Source organism: Amblyraja radiata, chromosome 4 (assembly GCF_010909765.2).
Source record: "Amblyraja radiata isolate CabotCenter1 chromosome 4, sAmbRad1.1.pri, whole genome shotgun sequence".
Classification (NCBI taxonomy): Eukaryota; Metazoa; Chordata; class Chondrichthyes; order Rajiformes; family Rajidae; genus Amblyraja; species Amblyraja radiata.
In genome coordinates, this window is record NC_045959.1 from 58,027,757 (window position 1) to 58,046,234 (window position 18,478).

General features: G+C 45.5%; 1 protein-coding gene across 3 annotated transcripts in view; it reads right to left on the reverse strand.

Moving 5' to 3' along the window:
- Positions 1-18,478, reverse strand: part of lama3 (laminin subunit alpha 3) — a 197,336-nt gene that overhangs the window by 165,685 nt on the left and 13,173 nt on the right. For all 3 annotated transcript variants that reach the window (XM_033019527.1, XM_033019528.1, XM_033019526.1), the window contains exons 3-4: positions 3,182-3,299; positions 1,594-1,712 (exon numbers count right to left, since the gene is read on the reverse strand). In XM_033019527.1, the coding sequence (XP_032875418.1) occupies positions 1,594-1,712; positions 3,182-3,299 (237 nt within the window). The remainder of the gene's footprint in view (positions 1-1,593; positions 1,713-3,181; positions 3,300-18,478) is intronic.

Sequence of the window (18,478 nt, forward strand, 5' to 3'; positions counted from 1 at the left end):
GTTTAAGAAATATTTAGACAGGTATACGGATAGGACAGGTTTAGAGAGATATGGGCCAAATGCGGGCAGCTGGGATTAGTGAATGGGTCATGTTGGCTGGTGTGGGCAAGTTGGGCAGAAGGGCCTGTTTCTACACTGTAATACTATGACTCTTCTCTCCTTATCTGACACCCTATTGTCTCCTCGTCACCTCCAGCCTTTGTCACTTACTCCACCCATCTGCCAATCACCCCTCTCACCTGTATCACTTGCCAGGCTTTGCCTCATCCCCACCTCTCATTTCCAGCTTTCTCCCCCCCTCCCCCCCCCACTCAGTCTAAAGAAGGGTCCTGACCCAAATCTTTGGCTGTCCGTTTCCTTCCACAGATTCTACCTGACCTGCTGAGTTCCTCCAGTACTTTGTGTTTTGCTGAAGATTTCTAAGAGAACTAGTTTCACATGCATCCAAAACTGCTGAGCATTTAGTTTTAATTTTAGAGATACAGCGTGGAAACAGTCCCTTTGGCCCACCGACCAATGATCACCCGTTCACTAGTCCTATCATACAAGGGACCAATTAACCTACAAACCCATATGCCTTTCGAATGTGGGGGAGGAAATCGGAGCGCCAGAAGGAAACCCACGCGGTCACAGGGAGAACGTACAGACTCCACACAGACAGTGCCCGCAGTCAGGATTGAACCTGGGTCTCTGGCGTTGTGTGCGGCAGCAACTCTACCATGGCGCTACAGTGCTGCCCTTCAACCACTGTGCTCCACCCTTAACTACTTGAACTAATTAACTACTTGAATTAAAGGAGTTTAATAAATCTACAACTGTATTGAAAAAACTATTCTCGGTAATAACAATGCCTTGTTGTAAAAAACATGTTTAGTTCCCTAATATCATCGAGGTGCATAGTGATGCAGCAGTAAAACAGGCCCTTCGGCCCACCTGGTCCATACCGACCATTACCCGCCCATTTACACTGATTCCACATGAATCCTTCATTTCCTCTCCGTTCTCAGTGGCATTTAAGAAGCATTCAGATAGGCACATGGACGTGCAAGGAATGAAGGGAAATGGTCACATGCAGGCAGCAGAGATTAACTTGGCGTCATGTTCATCACAGACATTGAGGGCAAGAAGGCCTGTTGCTGTGCTGTTGTTCCATGTTCTATGGCCAGCAAAGTGGGCGGCACGGTGGGGCAGCGGTCGAGTTCCCGCCTTACAGCGCCAGAGACCCGGGTTCGATCCTGACTACGGTTGCTGTCTGTATGGAGTTTGTGCGTTCTCCCTGTGACCTAGTGGTTTTACCCCGGGTGCTTCAGATTCCTCCCACGCTCCAAAGACGTACAGGTTTGTACGTTACTTAGCTTCGGTAAAATTGTAAATTGCCCCAAGTGTGTAGGATAGTGTTAGTGTACGGGGATTGCTGGTCGGCACGGACTCCGTGTGCTGAAAGGCCTGTTTCCACGCTGTATCTCTCAAGTCTAAAAGTCTAAAGACTGGGTGCGTGATTGCCCCTGTCCACGGACAGCCTGCATGACAGAAGTTGAACTTCACTCTGCCTCGCTTCCACGAGTGACCCTCGATGTCGGGCGTGATCCTCACCTCCCCGTTCTCCAGAGGCACAATCCGCGAATACTCCGTAGTACAGATAACATCGTCATCCCTCGTAATCCGTTCATGTGCTCTCGTCCCAAACAGCTCTTCGCAGTCTCGTTTGGAATCTGGGGAGAACAGAGGCCAAGGACATCTTTTTAAACCTGAGACTTGTTACCCATACTTTAGCATAAAGTCACAGAGCTACGCAGCACAGAAACGGACCCATCGGCCCAACTGCTCCATGCTCACCAAGTTGGCACACTGAGCTAGTCCAATTTGCCTGCATTTGGTCCATATCCCTCTAAATCCTTCCTATCCTTTTATTGTAGTTTAGGTTAGTTTAGTGTCACGTGTACTGAGGTACAGTGAAAAACTTTATTGGTGCGTGCTATCCAGTCAGCGAAAAGACTATACACGATTACAATCAAGCTGTCCACAGTGTACAAATGCAGAATAAAAGGAGTAATGTTTTTTGCAAGATAAAGTCCAGGAAAGTCCAGTAAATATTCTGCTCCTATATTTTATTGTCTTTGAGATGCGAGGCATTTAAGAGGCATTTAGATAGGCACATGGGCATGCAGGTTATGGTGTGACATGGATCACGTGCAGGCAGAGATTAGTTTATCGTGGTATCAGTTAAACACAGACGCTGTGGGCTGAAGGGCCTGTTCCTGTGCCGTACTATCTATGTTATGTAAATCATCAGGAAATTGAAGAAAGATCATCGGCCTGAATTATATTGGGATGGAAAAATACTACACTTGTCAGAATGCAAAGGATACTGGATATACTCAGCAGGTCGGCAGCATTGTTTTCTCGGAGGAACTGCACCTCGTATTTCTTTTGGTCGGCTTACAACCCAGTGGTATGAACATTGACTTCTCTAACTTCAAATAGCCCTTGCTTTCCCTCTCTCTCCATCCACTCCCCCTTCCCAGTTCTCCCACCAGTCTTAGTCTCCGACTACATTCTATCTCTGTCCCGCCCACTCCCCTGACATCAGTCTGAAGAAGGGTCTCGACCCGAAACGTCACCCATTCCTTCTCTCCAGATATGCTGCAGAGTTACTCCAGCATTTTGTGTCTATCTTCGATTTAAACCAGCACCTGCAGTTCTTTCCTACACCAGTGGTATGAATATTGATTTATCGACTTTCAAGTAACCTTTGCATTTGCCCTCCCTCTGCACCCCTCCCCCACCTTAGCCCTCTTGCGTGCTTCACTGTTGGTGTCCCTTCATTATCACTTCTTCCACAGCCAACAATGGACCATTATGGGCCCTACTTTTCCTGTCATTGGTCCTGGCTCTGATTTGTTCTGTACCTTTTCATATCTCTAATTTCCCTGCCTCCGACTCACAGTCTGAAGAAGGGTCTCGATCCAAAACGTCACCCATTCCTTCTCTCCAGAGATGCTGCCCGACCCACTGAGTTACTCCAGCATTTGTGTTTATCTTCAGCACTATTTTCTCCACAGTCGTTCCTTTTTGTATCATTTATGTACAATTTATGTTTCTGTGTGAGTCTATATACCGGAGACTAGTTTAACTAGGCATCACGTAGAAAACAAAGGAAAATAAAAGCTATGAGACTCACGAGCAAAGTACTGCCAAGGCTTATACGATCTTCCAAAGTCAACTGAGCGCTCAAGGGCCCAGAGGTCTGGCCGAGGAGAGTTAGCAAACTTGATAAGTAAATAAGCCACATGGAAGAGCTGTTAAAAAGACACAGGCGTTCATTAATAATACAATGGAACTTACAACCGGGAAGATGTACACCGTTAAATAGATTATTTTTAATTCATTTTCAGGATGTAAATATCAAGGCCAGGATTTATTGCTCTTCCATAGTTGAGAAGGTAGAGAGCCACCTTCATGAACCGCCACAGTCTAATTCAAGTTCAAGTTAAGTGTCATACGCACAAGTGTAGTGAACTACAAGTACAATGATTTTTAAAAAACGACGCAGAGTGCTGGAGTAACTTAGTGAATAAAGGGCCTGTCCCACTTTCACAACCTAATTCACAACCTTTTTTACTTGTGAACATTTCTCATCATGCTAGAAAAAACGCCCCAACCTACTTGATGCCACGAGTACCTACGACTAGCATCACGGCCTGCTACGACCTACCTAGGACCTCCTACGACCTCGTGATGGCCACGCTGCTTATGTGAGTCAAGGCCAAACTCGGCAGAGGTCGTGAATTAGGTTGTGAAACTGGGACAGGCCCTTAAGGTAGCATCTCTGGAGAGCACGGATTGTCCATGTTCTCCAGAGATGCTGCCAGACCTGCTGAGTTACTCCAGCACTTTGTGCCCTTTTTGGTGCACCTGCAGTTCCTTGTTTCTACAGATACAATAAAAAAAATAGCCGACAGCGCCTAATAAAAAAATTATACAGAGATTATACCTAAATTACACACAACCAAAAGACATAAGAGCAAAACACAATTAAAAAATGAAGTGTTGACTTTCTCTTTCACTTTCTCTCTTTCTTGCTTTTTCTCTTTTTCTTTTTCATCTTAGCTAAAAATTAAAATTGAAGCTGTACAATAAATGTGTTATGTCATATGCCGCGGTTTATACTTTTGTACACTGCTTCTAATAAAATTAAATAATTTTTTATTTTTTTTAAATGAAGTGTTTAGTACATGCCTGGAACGTGCTGCCAGGGTGGAGGCAGATATAATGGTGGTGTTTAAGAGGCTTTTAGATAGGCACATGGATATGCAGGGTCGAAGGGCCTGTTCCTGTGCTGTACTGTCATATGTTAGTGATCTCTTTACCTCTTTATGCTCTTTCCCACCTACTTTTGTTCAGCATGAAAGTCAATCCCCCATTTTCTCCAGGCCCTGGATGAAATTTGTTTAGAGTTTTCACTTTGATTTAACTGCAGTTTATGTAGACATAATTTCATTTTGTTGCCCTATCCGGGACACATGACAACTCTCTTGACTCTTGACATAATACCCGGGACGAACATTGTGGGCCATGGGGTCTGTTCCTGTGCTGCACTGCTCTGTGTTAACACCCTGGATACTGACGGTAAGTAGTTGGTGCGAACAAAGCCACTGGATGCCAAGGGAAATGATTACACTTTCTCTTTCTGGAGACTATAGCTGCCTGGCCTAGAGGAATCAGAACAATGGTTCTCTCATCAGGCTGATGAACAAAAAAATAATATATCGAGCCCAAAGTGATAACAGTGTTCTTAACCTCCCTTAAATTGATGGAGTATTTATTTGAAGGGGAAATTAGTAATAAATTAGCCGAATAAAGAAAATGACAGGACTCTACAAGAGAAATTGCAGTCTTAATTGCTCTTTAATTAGTGACTGTTGATACAGAAATATTGCAGAAGAAAATATTCCTAGACCTGTTCAGAGATCAACATTTATTGATGTTAATCAGAGGTTCCGTAGCTGAAGGCTGTTATTCAGTTTCACAGTTATGCATAAATAGAGTCTAATGAGATAAATACTAGGTAATCACAGCTCAAGGGAACTCAGGTATACAAATTATTGCAATGGGAGATAAAAGGCTGTTCGTAGAGGTGAGGTGAGGGGGTGTACAGACTTTGCAACACCAGAGAACGTGGTTGTTTGCTTGGATTGTTTTCTCTGGAATGTCAAAGCCTGAGGGGAGACCTGACAGAAATCGGAGCGGAAAGGTTGCGCGACGGTAGAGTTGCTGCCTTAAAGTGCCAGAGGCGTGCTGTCTATACGGTGTTTGTACGTTCTCCCCGCGACAGCGTGGGTTTTCTCTGGGTGTTCTGGTTTACTCCCACATTCCGAAGATGTACAGGTTTGTGAGTTGATTGGCTTCAGTAAGAATTGTAAATTGTCTCTAGTGTATAGGATAGTGCTAGTGTACCTCTAAACTAAACTAGACTAAAAAAACGTGGATCGCTAGTTGGTGCGGACTTGGTGGGCCGAAGGGCCTGTTTCCGTGCTGTATCTCTAAACTAAAGTAAAATATATAAAATTATGTGAGGCATAGCTAGGATAGACAGTTAGAACCTTTTTCCTCCCATAGTGGAAACGTCAAAGACTAGACAGTATAGCTTTAAGTTGTGAGCGGTGAAGTTTAAAGAGATGTGCAGGGCAAGCTTTTTTTTAAAACAGAGAGTGGTGGGGGCCTGAAAGGCACTGCGGGCTTGGTGGTGAAGAAGCTGAGGTTTGTCTCCTTGGGTTAGTGGAGGTTGAGAGGAGGTTTGTGGAGTGGTGGACATAGAGTCATACAGCATGGATGGCCCAACTAGCCCACGCCAACTAATACATATCCCATCTACACTAGTCCCACCTGCCCGTGCTTGTCCCATATCCCTCTAAACCTATCCTATCCAAGCACCTGTCCAAAGGTTTCTTACATGTTATGATAATACCTGCCTCAATGAGCTCCTACGACAGCTCGTTCCACACACCCACCATCTTTTGTGTAAAGAAGTTTTCCCTCAGGTCACTAATTTAACAGTCACAAATTAAATCTTTCCCCCCTCAACTTAAATCTACGTCCTCTCAATTGCCTTACTCTGGGCAAAGGACTGTGCATTTACCCGATCTATTCCTTTCATGACCTTGTAAACCTCTATACCTCTCACCCATGACCAGGAATGGTTTAGAGACGGTTGAGAGAAGGACGCTGTTCCCATTGATGGATGATTCAAAGGTCGAGAGACACAAATTTATAATTATGGATAAATGATATGGGGGAATCTGTTACATCAAGGTCCTTGACCTATGGACCAAAGTAGATGGATAAAATATGTAGGAAGGAACTGTTGAACCGAAGATAGACACAAAATGCTGGAGTAACTCAATGGGTCAAGCATCATCTCTGGATGTAAGGAATAGGTGATGTTTTGGGTTGAGACCCTTCTTCTGACTGAGAGTCAGGGGAAGGGGAAAACAGGTATGAAAAGGTACAAAGAACAAATGAATGAAACATATGAAAAGAACAAATCAAAGCCAGCACCGATGATCAAGGAAAGGTGGAGCTCACAATGGTCCATTGTTGGCAGTGGAAAAGGTGATAACAATGGGTACGACCAGGGAAGGTAAGCAGGACAACAGTGACAGTAGTACGATGACTAGGGTGGGGGAGGGACGGAGAGAGAGGGGATGCAAGGGTTACTTGAAGTTAGAGAAATCATTATCATAACACTGGGTTGTAAGCTGCCCAAGCTAAATACGAGGGTAGACAAAAATACTGGAGAAACTCAGCGGGTGAGGCAGCCTCTATGGAGCGAAGGAATAGGCGACGTTTCGGGTCGAGACACATCTTCAGACTGATGTGGGGGTGGGGGGGGGTGGGAAGAAGAAAGGAAGAGGCGGAGACAGTAGGCTGTGGGAGAGCTGGGAAGTGGAGGGGAAGGAGGGAGAAAGCAAGGACTACCTGAAACTGGAGAAGTCAATGTTCATACCTCTGAGGTGTAAACTACCCAAGCGAAATATGAGGTACTCCAATTTTCGGTGGGACTCACTCTGGCCATGGAGGAGGCGCAGGGCAGAAAGGTCGGATTCGGAATGGGAAGGAGAGTTGAAATGCTGAGCCACCGGGAGATCAGGTTGGTATATGCGAACTGTGCGGAGATATTGGGCGAAGCGATCGCCAATCCTACGCTTGGTCTCACTGATGTAGATCAGTTGATATCGAGAGCAGTGGATGCAATAGATGAGGTTGGAGGAGGTGCAGGTGAACCTCTGCCTCACCTAGAAAGACTACTTGGGTCCTTGGATGGAGTCAAGGGGGAAGCTAATTGCGAGGTTTTGTTCCTCCAGTTTGCATGTGGCCTCACTTTGACAGTGGAGGAGGCCCAGGACAGAAAAGTCAGTGTGGGAATGGGAAGGGGTGTTAACATGTTTGCCTAAAGATCGCATAGGCCTAGTCGGACGGAGTGGAGGTGTTCGGCACATCACGTAGGCCTAGGCTCAGTCTGGCTTTTGTCCAGAGATGCTGCCTGACCCGCTGAGTTACTCCAGCACTTTGTGTCTATTTTTACATATCTGGTGTGCTGCTGCAAGTAAGAATTTCAGTGTTCCGTTTTGGGATATGATCATAAAACACTCTTGACTTTGTATTCAAAGCATCTCAGTGCAGAAAGTCAGTTTATTTTATTTTTCAAGAAAAATCATCATGGTCTCGATTAAAATATTGGACAGACATTATATTGGTGCCTATTTTGGTAATGTTTGAATATAACAGTCTTGTTCAAGTCTTAACTGTTTGGAATTACTCAAAAGGAGTGTCAAACAGTTACGGGATTCAGTCTACAGTTACTTTGAAAATCACAACTGTTGCCACACAAATTCAACAAAACTTCTGCAGAGGTAGATTTATGGGAGGTGAGATAGGCTGGGATGATCTGTAGTTATTGTTGTTTAAATAATCATCTCTGTGGCAACTCTACTTTGGCAGTGATGTCACTCCATGAATGATCTCAGCCTTACTTGCAAGGAGATATCTATCAACACTGGACAGGTTGAGTCAAAGCAACTGGAATCTGGGTAGATCTACGTGCCAAAAACAAACTGCTGGAGGAACTCAATGGGTCACAGAGTCATAAAGAGCAGAAACAGGCCCTTCGGCCCAACTCATCCATGCCGACCAACATGCCCCATCTAAGCTGAAGAATCTGACCTGAAACGTTGCATGTCCATTTCCAGCCATAGATGCTGCCTAACCCGGTGAAGTCCTCCAGCACTTTGCTTTTATTGCTCAAGATTCCAGCATCTGCTGTCTCTTGTGTCGCCAAACTGACAGTTGTTTTAAATTTTGGAGAGATTTAGATTTAGAGAGATACAGCATGGAAGCAGACCCTTCGGCCCACCGTGTCTCCGCTAATCATCGACCAACGATTCACACTTGTTCTATGTTATCCCACTTTCCCGTCCACTCCCTACACACTCGGGGCAATTTTAAAGAGGGTCAATTAACCTACACACCCGCACGTCTTTGGTATGTGGGATGAAACTGGAGCACCTGGAGGAAACCCATGCGGTCGCAGGGAGAACGTACAAACTACACACAGACAGCTCCCAAGGTCAGGATCAAACCCAGGTCTCCAGCACTGTGAGGCAGCAGGAATATGGACCCCCTCTTGGATTTGTTTTCTAAAAACTAATAGGACAATCATCTCAAGAGTACACAAAGAGCTGAAGTAACTCAGTACATCAGGCAGCATCTCTGCAGGGCATGGATAGGTGACGTTTTGGGTCGAGAACCTTCATCATCTTGTAGAAACAAAGAACTGCAGGCACTGGTTTATACCAAAGATAGACACAAAGTGCTGAGTATCTCAGTGGGTCAGGCAGCATCTCTGGAGAAAAAGGACAGGTGATGTTTCGGGTCGGGACCCTTCATAAGACTGAAAGTAGAGGGTGGGGTGGGGGGGAAGAGCTGGAGGCGAGAAAAGACTTGACTATAGTCAAGCAGTTGAAGCTTGCTTGCAAACGATGTGCCTGACCTTTCTAATGTGTTGATCTACTTGTTCCATAACAGTAAGATATTTTGTTTAAGACAAGTTGCTGGATTTATTGTGTCTAGTCTATTCATACAAAGGCTGGACATTTATCTCTTCCTGAAGTTAAATGGCTGTAGACACAGAAGATTAAGCACCGTGGCCTGACTTTGTTCTGCGGGTCTTGTGTCTGAGGCTACAACACCACAATGAGCCAGTGTAAACACCTGAATTAAACCTCCACTTGTGATCGGTCACAAGTAAGCTCAGAGACATCGAGGGCTCAACGTTATATTGTTTGTTCATCCCACAGAACCTGTATCGCTGTCAGCATAAACTCTGGGAGATCACATTCAAGAGTCAAGAGTGTTTTATTATCCATTGTCCCAAACAGAACAATGAATTCTTTACATGCAGCAGCACGACAGAATATACTGACGATAGACACAAAATGCTGGAGTAACTCAGCGGGACAGGCAGTATCTTTGGATAGAAGAAATGGGTGATGTTTCGGTTGGAAACCCTTCTTATTCTCCTTCTTCTTGCGTATGGCGTGCACAGCCTAAAGTTGTAGGACAACTTGTTCTATTTGATCTTACTTGATTGTGAAGACTAGGGAAGAAGCTGCTCCTGGACATTACAGTTTTCAGGCTCCTGTACCTTCTTTTTCCCGATGGCATGATTGAACTGAGTGTGTGGCCAGGGTGGTGTGGGTCTTTACCCAATGTTCAATGGGGCCGGCCCTGATTAGGACTGTAGGTAGGAGCACAGCTGGTGCATGATTGCCAAACCCAGTTGACATATTGAACATAGAACAGTGCAGCACAGGAACAGGCCCTTCGGCCCACAAAGTCTGTGCCAAACATGATGCCAAGTTAAACTAATCTCCTCTGACTGCATGTAATCCGTATCCCTCCATTCCCTGCATATCCTTGTGCCTATCTAAACGCCTCTTAAATGCCACTATCGTTATCTGCCTCCACCCCCACCCCTGGCAGCACATTCCAGGCACCCACCACTCTCTGTGTAAAATTAAATTCCCCTGCATATCTCCATTAAATTTTACCCCTCTCACTTTAAAGCTAAAACCTCTAGTTTTTGACCCTTACACCCCAGGGAAAACAGGTTCTGACTGCCCAACCTACCTATGCCTCGCATAATTTTGTGGCATTAAATACCATTATTTCTAATACATAATGCTGTGTAAGACACTTTTGGATAGACACATGGAAATGCAGGGAAAGGAGGGATATGGATTATGTACTGGCAGATAAGAGTTGGTGTTGGCATTATGTTCGGCATGGACATTGTGGGCCGAAGGGCCTGTTCTAGTAGTCTACTGTTCTATTTTAGAAACAAGGAACTGCAGATGCTGGTTTACACAAAAGACACAAAGTGCTGGAGTAATTCAGCAGGTCGGGCAACACCTATGAAGAAAGGTCCTGAACCGAAAACGTCACCTATCCATGCTCCCCAGAGATGCTGCCTGACACAAAGTTACTTCAGCACTTTGTGTTGCAAGATTCTTCAGTTCCTTGTGTCGACAATTTCCTTCCTTGACTGATTCACTGTGTGTGCTCTGAAGCAGTCTAGAGACAAAAGGACTTCTCTCAGTATGCAGTGTGGCTTCACCAACACCATGTACATTTACAAAGCACAAAGTACTGGAGGAACTCGGAGGGTCAGACAGCATCTGTGGAGGGAATGGACAGGTGACGTTTCAGGTCATGATCCTTCTTCAGATTCAAAACGTCTAAAGAACCCCGACCCGAATCATCACCTACCCATGTTCTCCAGAGATGCATGTCTGTACTGTTCTATGTTCAAATTATACACTTTTGATGTGATTTTAATTTTGATATTTAAGTTGTGATGGCAAAACTACAGATGGAGCAATGTTGAGTGTGTCATGTGAGTCCTGGGCTTCAAGTGCATCTTGGCATGGGAACACATCACGTTGGGTTTAGTTTCAAGCTGGAAGGCTGCCCGGCCAGCACACGTCAGCACTGCAGTCTCCCCTGGGATGTCTCCCCCTGCAGCTGCCGCAACCTGCTGTGCAGATGTGCATGCCCGCAGCTCCCTGATGTGCGCAAGTCAAGCGAAGTGGGAAAATGTCCGTTTTCCTTTCAATACCTTGCCACCTTTCCATCTTCTCCCGCTGCTGGGAACACAGAGGGGGAAAGAGTGCAGGAACAGGCCCTTCAGCCCACAATGTCCGTGCTGAACATGGTATCAAGTTAAACTAATCTTCTCTGCCTGTACATGATCCATATCCCTCCATTCATATTCTAAGAATCAGTGTGGAAGTTGGCCCTTCAGCCCAACTTGCCCAAGCCAACCAACATGCCCCTTCTATACTAGTCCCATCTGCCTGTGTTTGGCCCATATTCCCCTAAAGCTATCCTATCCATGTACCTGTCCAAATGACTCTTAAATGTTGTGATAATGCCTGCCTCAACTACCTCCTCCGGCAGCTCATTCCATACACCCACCACCCTTTGTGTAAAAAAGTTATCCCTCACGATCTCAGGGAGAACATATTAACTTCGTACAGACAGCACCCGTAGTCGGGATCAAACCTGGTCCCTGGCGCTGTAAGGCAGCAGCTCTATTGCTGCGCCACTGTGCCGGCCCGATGGCCTTTGACAGCTTATTCCATACACCCACACCCCTCTGTGTGAAAAGATTACCTCTTAGTTTCGTATTAAATATCTTCCCTCTTGCCTTAAACCAATGTCTGGTTCCTGAACCTCTACCCTGGGGAAATGACTCTACATTCACCCCGTCTGTTCCAGGGATAGGTGCCTGGGGAGGCTCCAGCTGGGTACGTGGCTGCCGGTCTCGGAATAAACCTCGTGCCTCATGCCAGAGCGACTGCCTTGCGTGGAAGTAACTGCCACAGCCCTGGCCAGCTGTTTCCACATCTGCTTCCAATCAGTTCCCTAACCAACCCCAACAATAGTTGGAAGGTTCACGCTCAAACACCAAGCATGTGGGGGAACTGAGGGAAAATCAGTAACGAGGGGGGGACAGAGAGGAAACATGGTAAACAGGCATGGCGGAAAGCCACTTGGCTCTTTAGGTTTGTTCCATCAGCAAGTAGAGTCATAGAATCATGCAGCAGGGAAGCAGGCCCTTCGGCCCAACTCATCCAAGATGCCTCATCTACACTAGTCCCAACTGCCTGCATTTGGCCCCGAGCCCTCTAAACCTTTCCTATCCATGTACCTGTCCAATTTTCTTTTAAATGTTATTATACCTGCCTCAACTACCTCCTCTGGCAGCTCGTTCCATATACCCACCACCCTCTGAATGAAAACGTTGCCCCTCAGGTTCCTATTAAAATGTTTCCCCTCTCACCTTAAACCTGTGCCCTCGTTCTTGATTCCACCATCCTAGTGAATGGGCCGAAGGGCCTATTTCCATGCTGTATGCGTAAACTGAACTAAATTATAATTTCCTCAAGGTTACAAAGTTCAAAACAAATGCAAATCACGGGACGTTTTGTAACTGCATGCTTTTAGGATTATCGGTAATACCATCAGCAGCGTTCTACTGTGATAACTGCTGGGAGGGAGATTTGGCTGGATTACATTTGCGCATGAGACAGAAATAAGTGAGGTTTGATCATATCCAGTTGAGAAATAATACGTTGAGCAAGGACTCATGTGGCAGTGTGTCCCTTACCCCATGGGTTTAACAGACGGACTATCCTGTCCTCAGTCCACATTTCCTTATGTTTGTTGCAATTATGTCTTCAAAATGATGGAAGGGCCAATGTGTTTAAACTTTCTGCTGATTTGTTCATGGTGTTAGGATGAGTTGCCTGTGCGTGGGGTTAAATCTCACGCACTCTGGGTGCTGTTCCAAACATAATAGCGCACTGCTCCACTTCCAACACTGTCCTACACTAATCCCCAAACTAATCCCTCCGTCTATATTTCTGCACAGTTTTAACCCAATTCCTAAACTAATCCTACCGCCCCACTCTCTGCACTGTCCTGCAACAATCCCCAAACTTCCCACAACCTCATTTTCTGCACCACCCTTCCCCAATCCCCAAACTATTCTCGCAGCCCCACTTTCTACAGTCCTGCATCAACCCCCAAACTAATCTCACTTCCCAACTTTCTACCCAAACTTGCATCAAACCCAAAACTAATCCCAATGCCCCACTTTCTACACTGTCCTGCACCAATCCCCAAACTATTCATACTGCCCTTCTTTCTACTCAACCATGTCTCAATCTAAACACTAATCCCACTGCCCCACAGGTCTCCAATATGCATGCTGTTTCAATCTGGTTCAAAAATATCCAATTTACTACATTCAATGAATTTCCCACACCAATAAACTTCAAATCAAGGTAAGTCAAGTCAAGTTGAATTTATTGTCAATAAAATCTATCAAATGCTGGTGTTTACCAAAGATAGACACAAAGTGCTGGAGTAACTCAGCAAGGTCAGGCAGCATCTCTAGAGAAAGGGGATGGGTGAGGTTTCGGGTCGGGACACTTCTTCAGAACCTGAACAAGTGTCCCGACACAAACCTATCCTTTTTTCTCCAGAGTCTGAAGAAGGGTCCCAACCCGAAACGTCACCCATCTCTAGAGATGCTGCCTGTCCCACTGAGTTATAAACCAGCACTTTGTATCTATCCTTGGTATAAACCACCATCTGCAATGATTTTTTTGTTTCTGAACGTTGGCGTTAGCTTGTCGGTGCGAAGGGAATTAAAACAAGACTGGGCAGTGAATGCAGTCAGAAAGATTGGCAGCATAACACTGTCATTTTCTCCAGTTACTCAAGTTCATACAGGTGGACGCAGATGCCTGAGTCTCAGTCATGTAGCTCCATCCCATATCTGATAATGTCTGGGCCATCTGCCAGGGCTCAGTGTGGATTTAACTGTATGTTGTCGCCAGGACAGTAGGAAGGAGCAGCAATACACTTCAGTTATCAGAAGCACAGCTTAGAGTCCTGCCCAGGAGAGGGTAAAGAAAGGGTTGTATCTGTGTTCTGCCCAGGGATGTCCCAAACACTAATGGAAGCGATATAAAGTTGAATTAACGATGAGAAACTAATTAACCTCAGGAAAATTCTACATATGGCCTCCCTCAGTACTGCCCCTTCCACATCCTAATCCTCATCCAAACCCTTCCTATCTATAAGAGAAAGACTCTTCTTCTTTCTTCTCCCCGCCCCCCCACCCCCGATCAGTCTGAAGAGGGGTTTCGGCCCGAAACGTTGCCTATTTCCTTCGCTCCATAGATGCTGCTGCACCCGCTGAGTTTCTCCAGCTTTTTTGTGTACCTTCCTATCTACATATCTGTTCAAATGTCGTTTAAAAACTGTTATTGTACTCATCTACAGCTTCCTCTGGCAGCTCATTGTAGATATGGACTACCCTCTGAGTGACAATGTTGTGATTCAGGACTTGATCAGCTTGACAGGGGGGCACAGATGCACAGCTGGAGAGTTGCTGCCTCACAGTGCCAGTGATCCGAGTTCGATCCTGATCCTGTCTGTGCGGAGTTTGCACATTCTCCCCGTGACCGCGTGGGTTTCCTCCAGGTGCTCTGGTTTCCTCCCACATCCTAAAGATGTGGGGGGTTTGTAGATTAATTGGCCCTCTATAAATTGCTCTAAACCACACTAAAAGACTCTCTTAAATCTCTTTCCTTAAGCCCATGCCCTCGTTTTGGTATCCTCTACCCTGGGGAAAAGTATTCCCTTTAACCATGCCCCTCATGATCTTGACCACAATAAGGTCAACCCACAGCCAAAGAAAAAAATCCCAACCTCTCTCTACATGTCCACAAGCCTTAAACTCCTTGGTAACATCGTTGTAGAAGTTGTAGGGTGAATCCTTCCCTTCTCCAGATCTCAGGTACCAAAGGCCATATTTGTATTGCCCCCCTCTCTCTCCCCCTCTCCTACCCTGTGCGCATCCTTGCATACCCGTCATTAGCGCATCTAACGATGGGCTATTATGGACTTCACCCTTCCCGAGGTCATCTGTTGCCAGCCCTGTTTTGTTCTGGCCTTCCCTATCTTTCAGTCTAAAGAAGGGTTCCGATCCAAAATGTCACCTAATCCTTTTCGCCAGACGCTGCCTGACCCGTTGAGTTACTCCAGCATTTTCAACTCCAGCAAGGGGCGGCACGGTGGCACAGCAGTAGAATTGCTGCCTTACAGTGCCATAGATCTGGGTTCAATCCTGACTATGGGCACTGTCTGTACAGAGTTTATAATGTCTGGAGTTTGCATATTCTCCTCGTGACCGCATGGGTTTTCTCCGGGTGCTCCGGTTTCCTCCCACATTCCAAAGACGTACAGGTTTATAGGTTAATTGGCTTCGGTAAAAATTGTAAATTATCCTTAGTGTGTGGGATAGTGCTAGTGTACGGGGTATTCACTGGTCAGTGCAGGCTCGGTGGGACAAAGGGCCTGTTTCTGCGCTGTATCTCTGAACTAAACTAAGCATTTTGTGTCTATCTTCTGTACATTCCCAGCACTTCCTGGTTTAGTACCTCATTCCCAGAGGATAAAAGAACTAAACTTCATTCCAGACTGAGCAATTTTCCAATGGGCCAGATGGCTGTCAGTGGAATCATTCGACGTCATTGGACAGGGCTCAACAACCATTGCAAATCCTACTTCACCCAGAGCACATGGCCAAAGGTTCTGCTCACAGGTACAGTCATGCATCTCCGCATTACTTGCCTGAAAAAGCAATCAATGGCGTGTGTCTCTTTGATGGAGGGCGGATGAAGCTGCCAGCTGCTGAACTGACCGACCAGGAATAAATTGTTCCCTCTCTCTCTCACGCACATTTTGCCAAACAAGAAATATGCACGCTGTGTATATCTGCCAGAAAGGTTACACATCCAAAGAACTGTTCTGTGACTGTATTTTTTAAATCCAGACAAATTTCATGATGATTATTTAAATCATGAACCCTTGGCTAGTTATTGGATTGTGCTCTACCAGTTTTCACTCCATCCATACAACTTTGACCAAAATAAATCATCCACAGAAGTTTTCCACAGTCAGGGAAAGTCCTTCCTTGAAAAAAAAGCACACAAAGTGCTGGAGTAAGTCAGCAAATGTATCAGGCAAGTTAGGGTCAAGGAAGGACATTGCTTTCTAGGCAAGATTCTACAGTTCCTTGTGTCTACAAGGAGTAACTCAGCCAGTCAGGCAGTATCCCTGGAGAACATGGATAGGCGACGTTTTTTCAGTCTGAAGAAAGGTCCCGACCTGAAACATCACTTATCCATGTTCTCCAGAAATGCTGCCTGACTCACCGAGTTACGCCAGCACCTTGTGTTCTACGCAATATTCTGCAGTTCCATGTGTCTACAATGTTCCTTCCTTGACTCTAACCTGCCTGATTCACTTTGTGTGAGCTGCAGCAGTCTAGAGACAAAAGGTGCATAGTACTCCAGGTGTGGCCTCACCAACACCCTGTACATTTGCAAAACACAAAGTGCTGGGGGACCTCAGCAGGTCAGGCAGCATCTGTGGAGAGAACAAACAAGTGGCGTTTCAGGTTATGATCCTTCTTCAGACTCAAAACGACCGAAAATGTTGTCTGTCCATTCACCATCACAGAAGCAGCTTGATCTGCCGAGTTTCTACAGCACTTTCCTTTTTTTTGTAAACACATGGAACTGCAGACGTTGGTTTACCAAAAAAGACACAAAATTCTGGGGTAACTCTTGCAACATCCTTGGAGAACGTAGATAGGTGACAGCACAGTGGCGCAGCGGTAGAGTTGCTGCCTTACAGCACCGGAGACCCGGGTTCAATCCCGACTACGGGTGCTGTCTTTATGGAGTTTGTATGTTCTCCCCGTGACCGTGTGGGTTTTCTCCAAGATCTTCGGTTTCCTCCCCCATTCCAAAGACGTACAGGTATGTAGGTAAATTGGCTTGGTAAATGTAAAGCTTTTCTTTCCCCCCAGACATGGGAGAAAGTTGGAAAAGAGAGGTGGGGCATGACAAAACCTGGCAAGTGATAGGTAGATAAAGATGAAGAGGGTTTTCATAGGCAGATAGAGGGGCAAAGTCCAGGGATGAAAAGATAAAAAGTATTAGATAAGGATAGAAGGCATGAAATGCGAAGCCAGACGAAAGAATGTAGATGGAAGTGGAAGGGAGGACGGGGAAAAGAAGAAATGGGTGCACAGGTGGGGCACAGAGAAGAGAGGGGGGGGCGACAGGGATAGGGAGAAAGGGGCAGATGTTTACCTTCAATGTCTTATATTTCATTTGCTTTCAATACACAATTTCATCGAGAATTGTTCTTATTCATGTTGAAAGATAATGGCATCTGAATTCTTTAGTTGAAAAGATTACTGCAAAGAAAAGCCGATGAAGAGCTGTAATCCAATCGTTATATTTTCAGGTCACTTTAGAGGAAGTATGAGGAAGGAACACTTTTTTCAGTTGGCAAAGTTTACATATTTGTATGTATTGGTGTCCCAAGAGTAACTGCATTCATTAACAATGGCGATTGCTGCATGTCTTTTAATTACAAAAAGCAAAAAAAGTAATATTCAAAAGTTTTCGTAAATTACCTGAAAATAGCCATCGTTGGGAAAAAAAATTGTACAATTTAGGATTGAAAAAAAAGATTATCAACCAGATACAGACTGGGAGAATGCAAATGAAATCAATAGTCTGGCTTCATCTAAATGTTCAGTTGTAACTGATTTAAATTTAGAGGAATGTGGACCAAATGCAGGCAAATGGGACCAGCTTAGATGGGGCTTCTTGGTTGGGTCGAAGGGCCAGTTTCCCTGCTGTATGACTCCGTGACTCTATGACTAAAATTGGAGAGTTCAATGTTTAGTTTCGTTTAGAGATACAACATGGAAACAGGCTCTTCGGCCCACCGGGTCCGCACGGATCAGCGATCCCTGTACACTAGCACTATCCTATACACTAGTGACAATTTACAATTTTTACCAAAGCCAATTAACCTACAAACCTGTACGTCTTTGTAGTGTGGGAGGACGCTGGAGCACCCGGGGAAAACACATGCGGTTACAGGGAGAACATACAAACTCTGTACATTGAGTACCCGTAGTCAGAATCGAACCCGGGTCTCTGGCGCTGTGAGGCAGCAGCTCTACTTGCTGTGCCATTGTGCCGCCTTTAGCCTTTGACATTTCCACCCCAGGAAAATGTTTCCGACAGTCCGGCCTATCTATGCCTCCCACAATTATATATATCAGGTCCCCCTCTCAGCCTCTGACATTACAGAGAAAATGTGCATTCCACTGCCCCTATCAGGCCCTAGTAAACACGAGCCGGGAATGTTGGTTCCTCTATTAACCAGGAGGGTGATTGAAGTTTCAGATCTCTTTGTTACCAGGACTTGAAGAAAGTGCGGATGAACTTTGGTTAAGTGCTTGTACTGTCTGCAA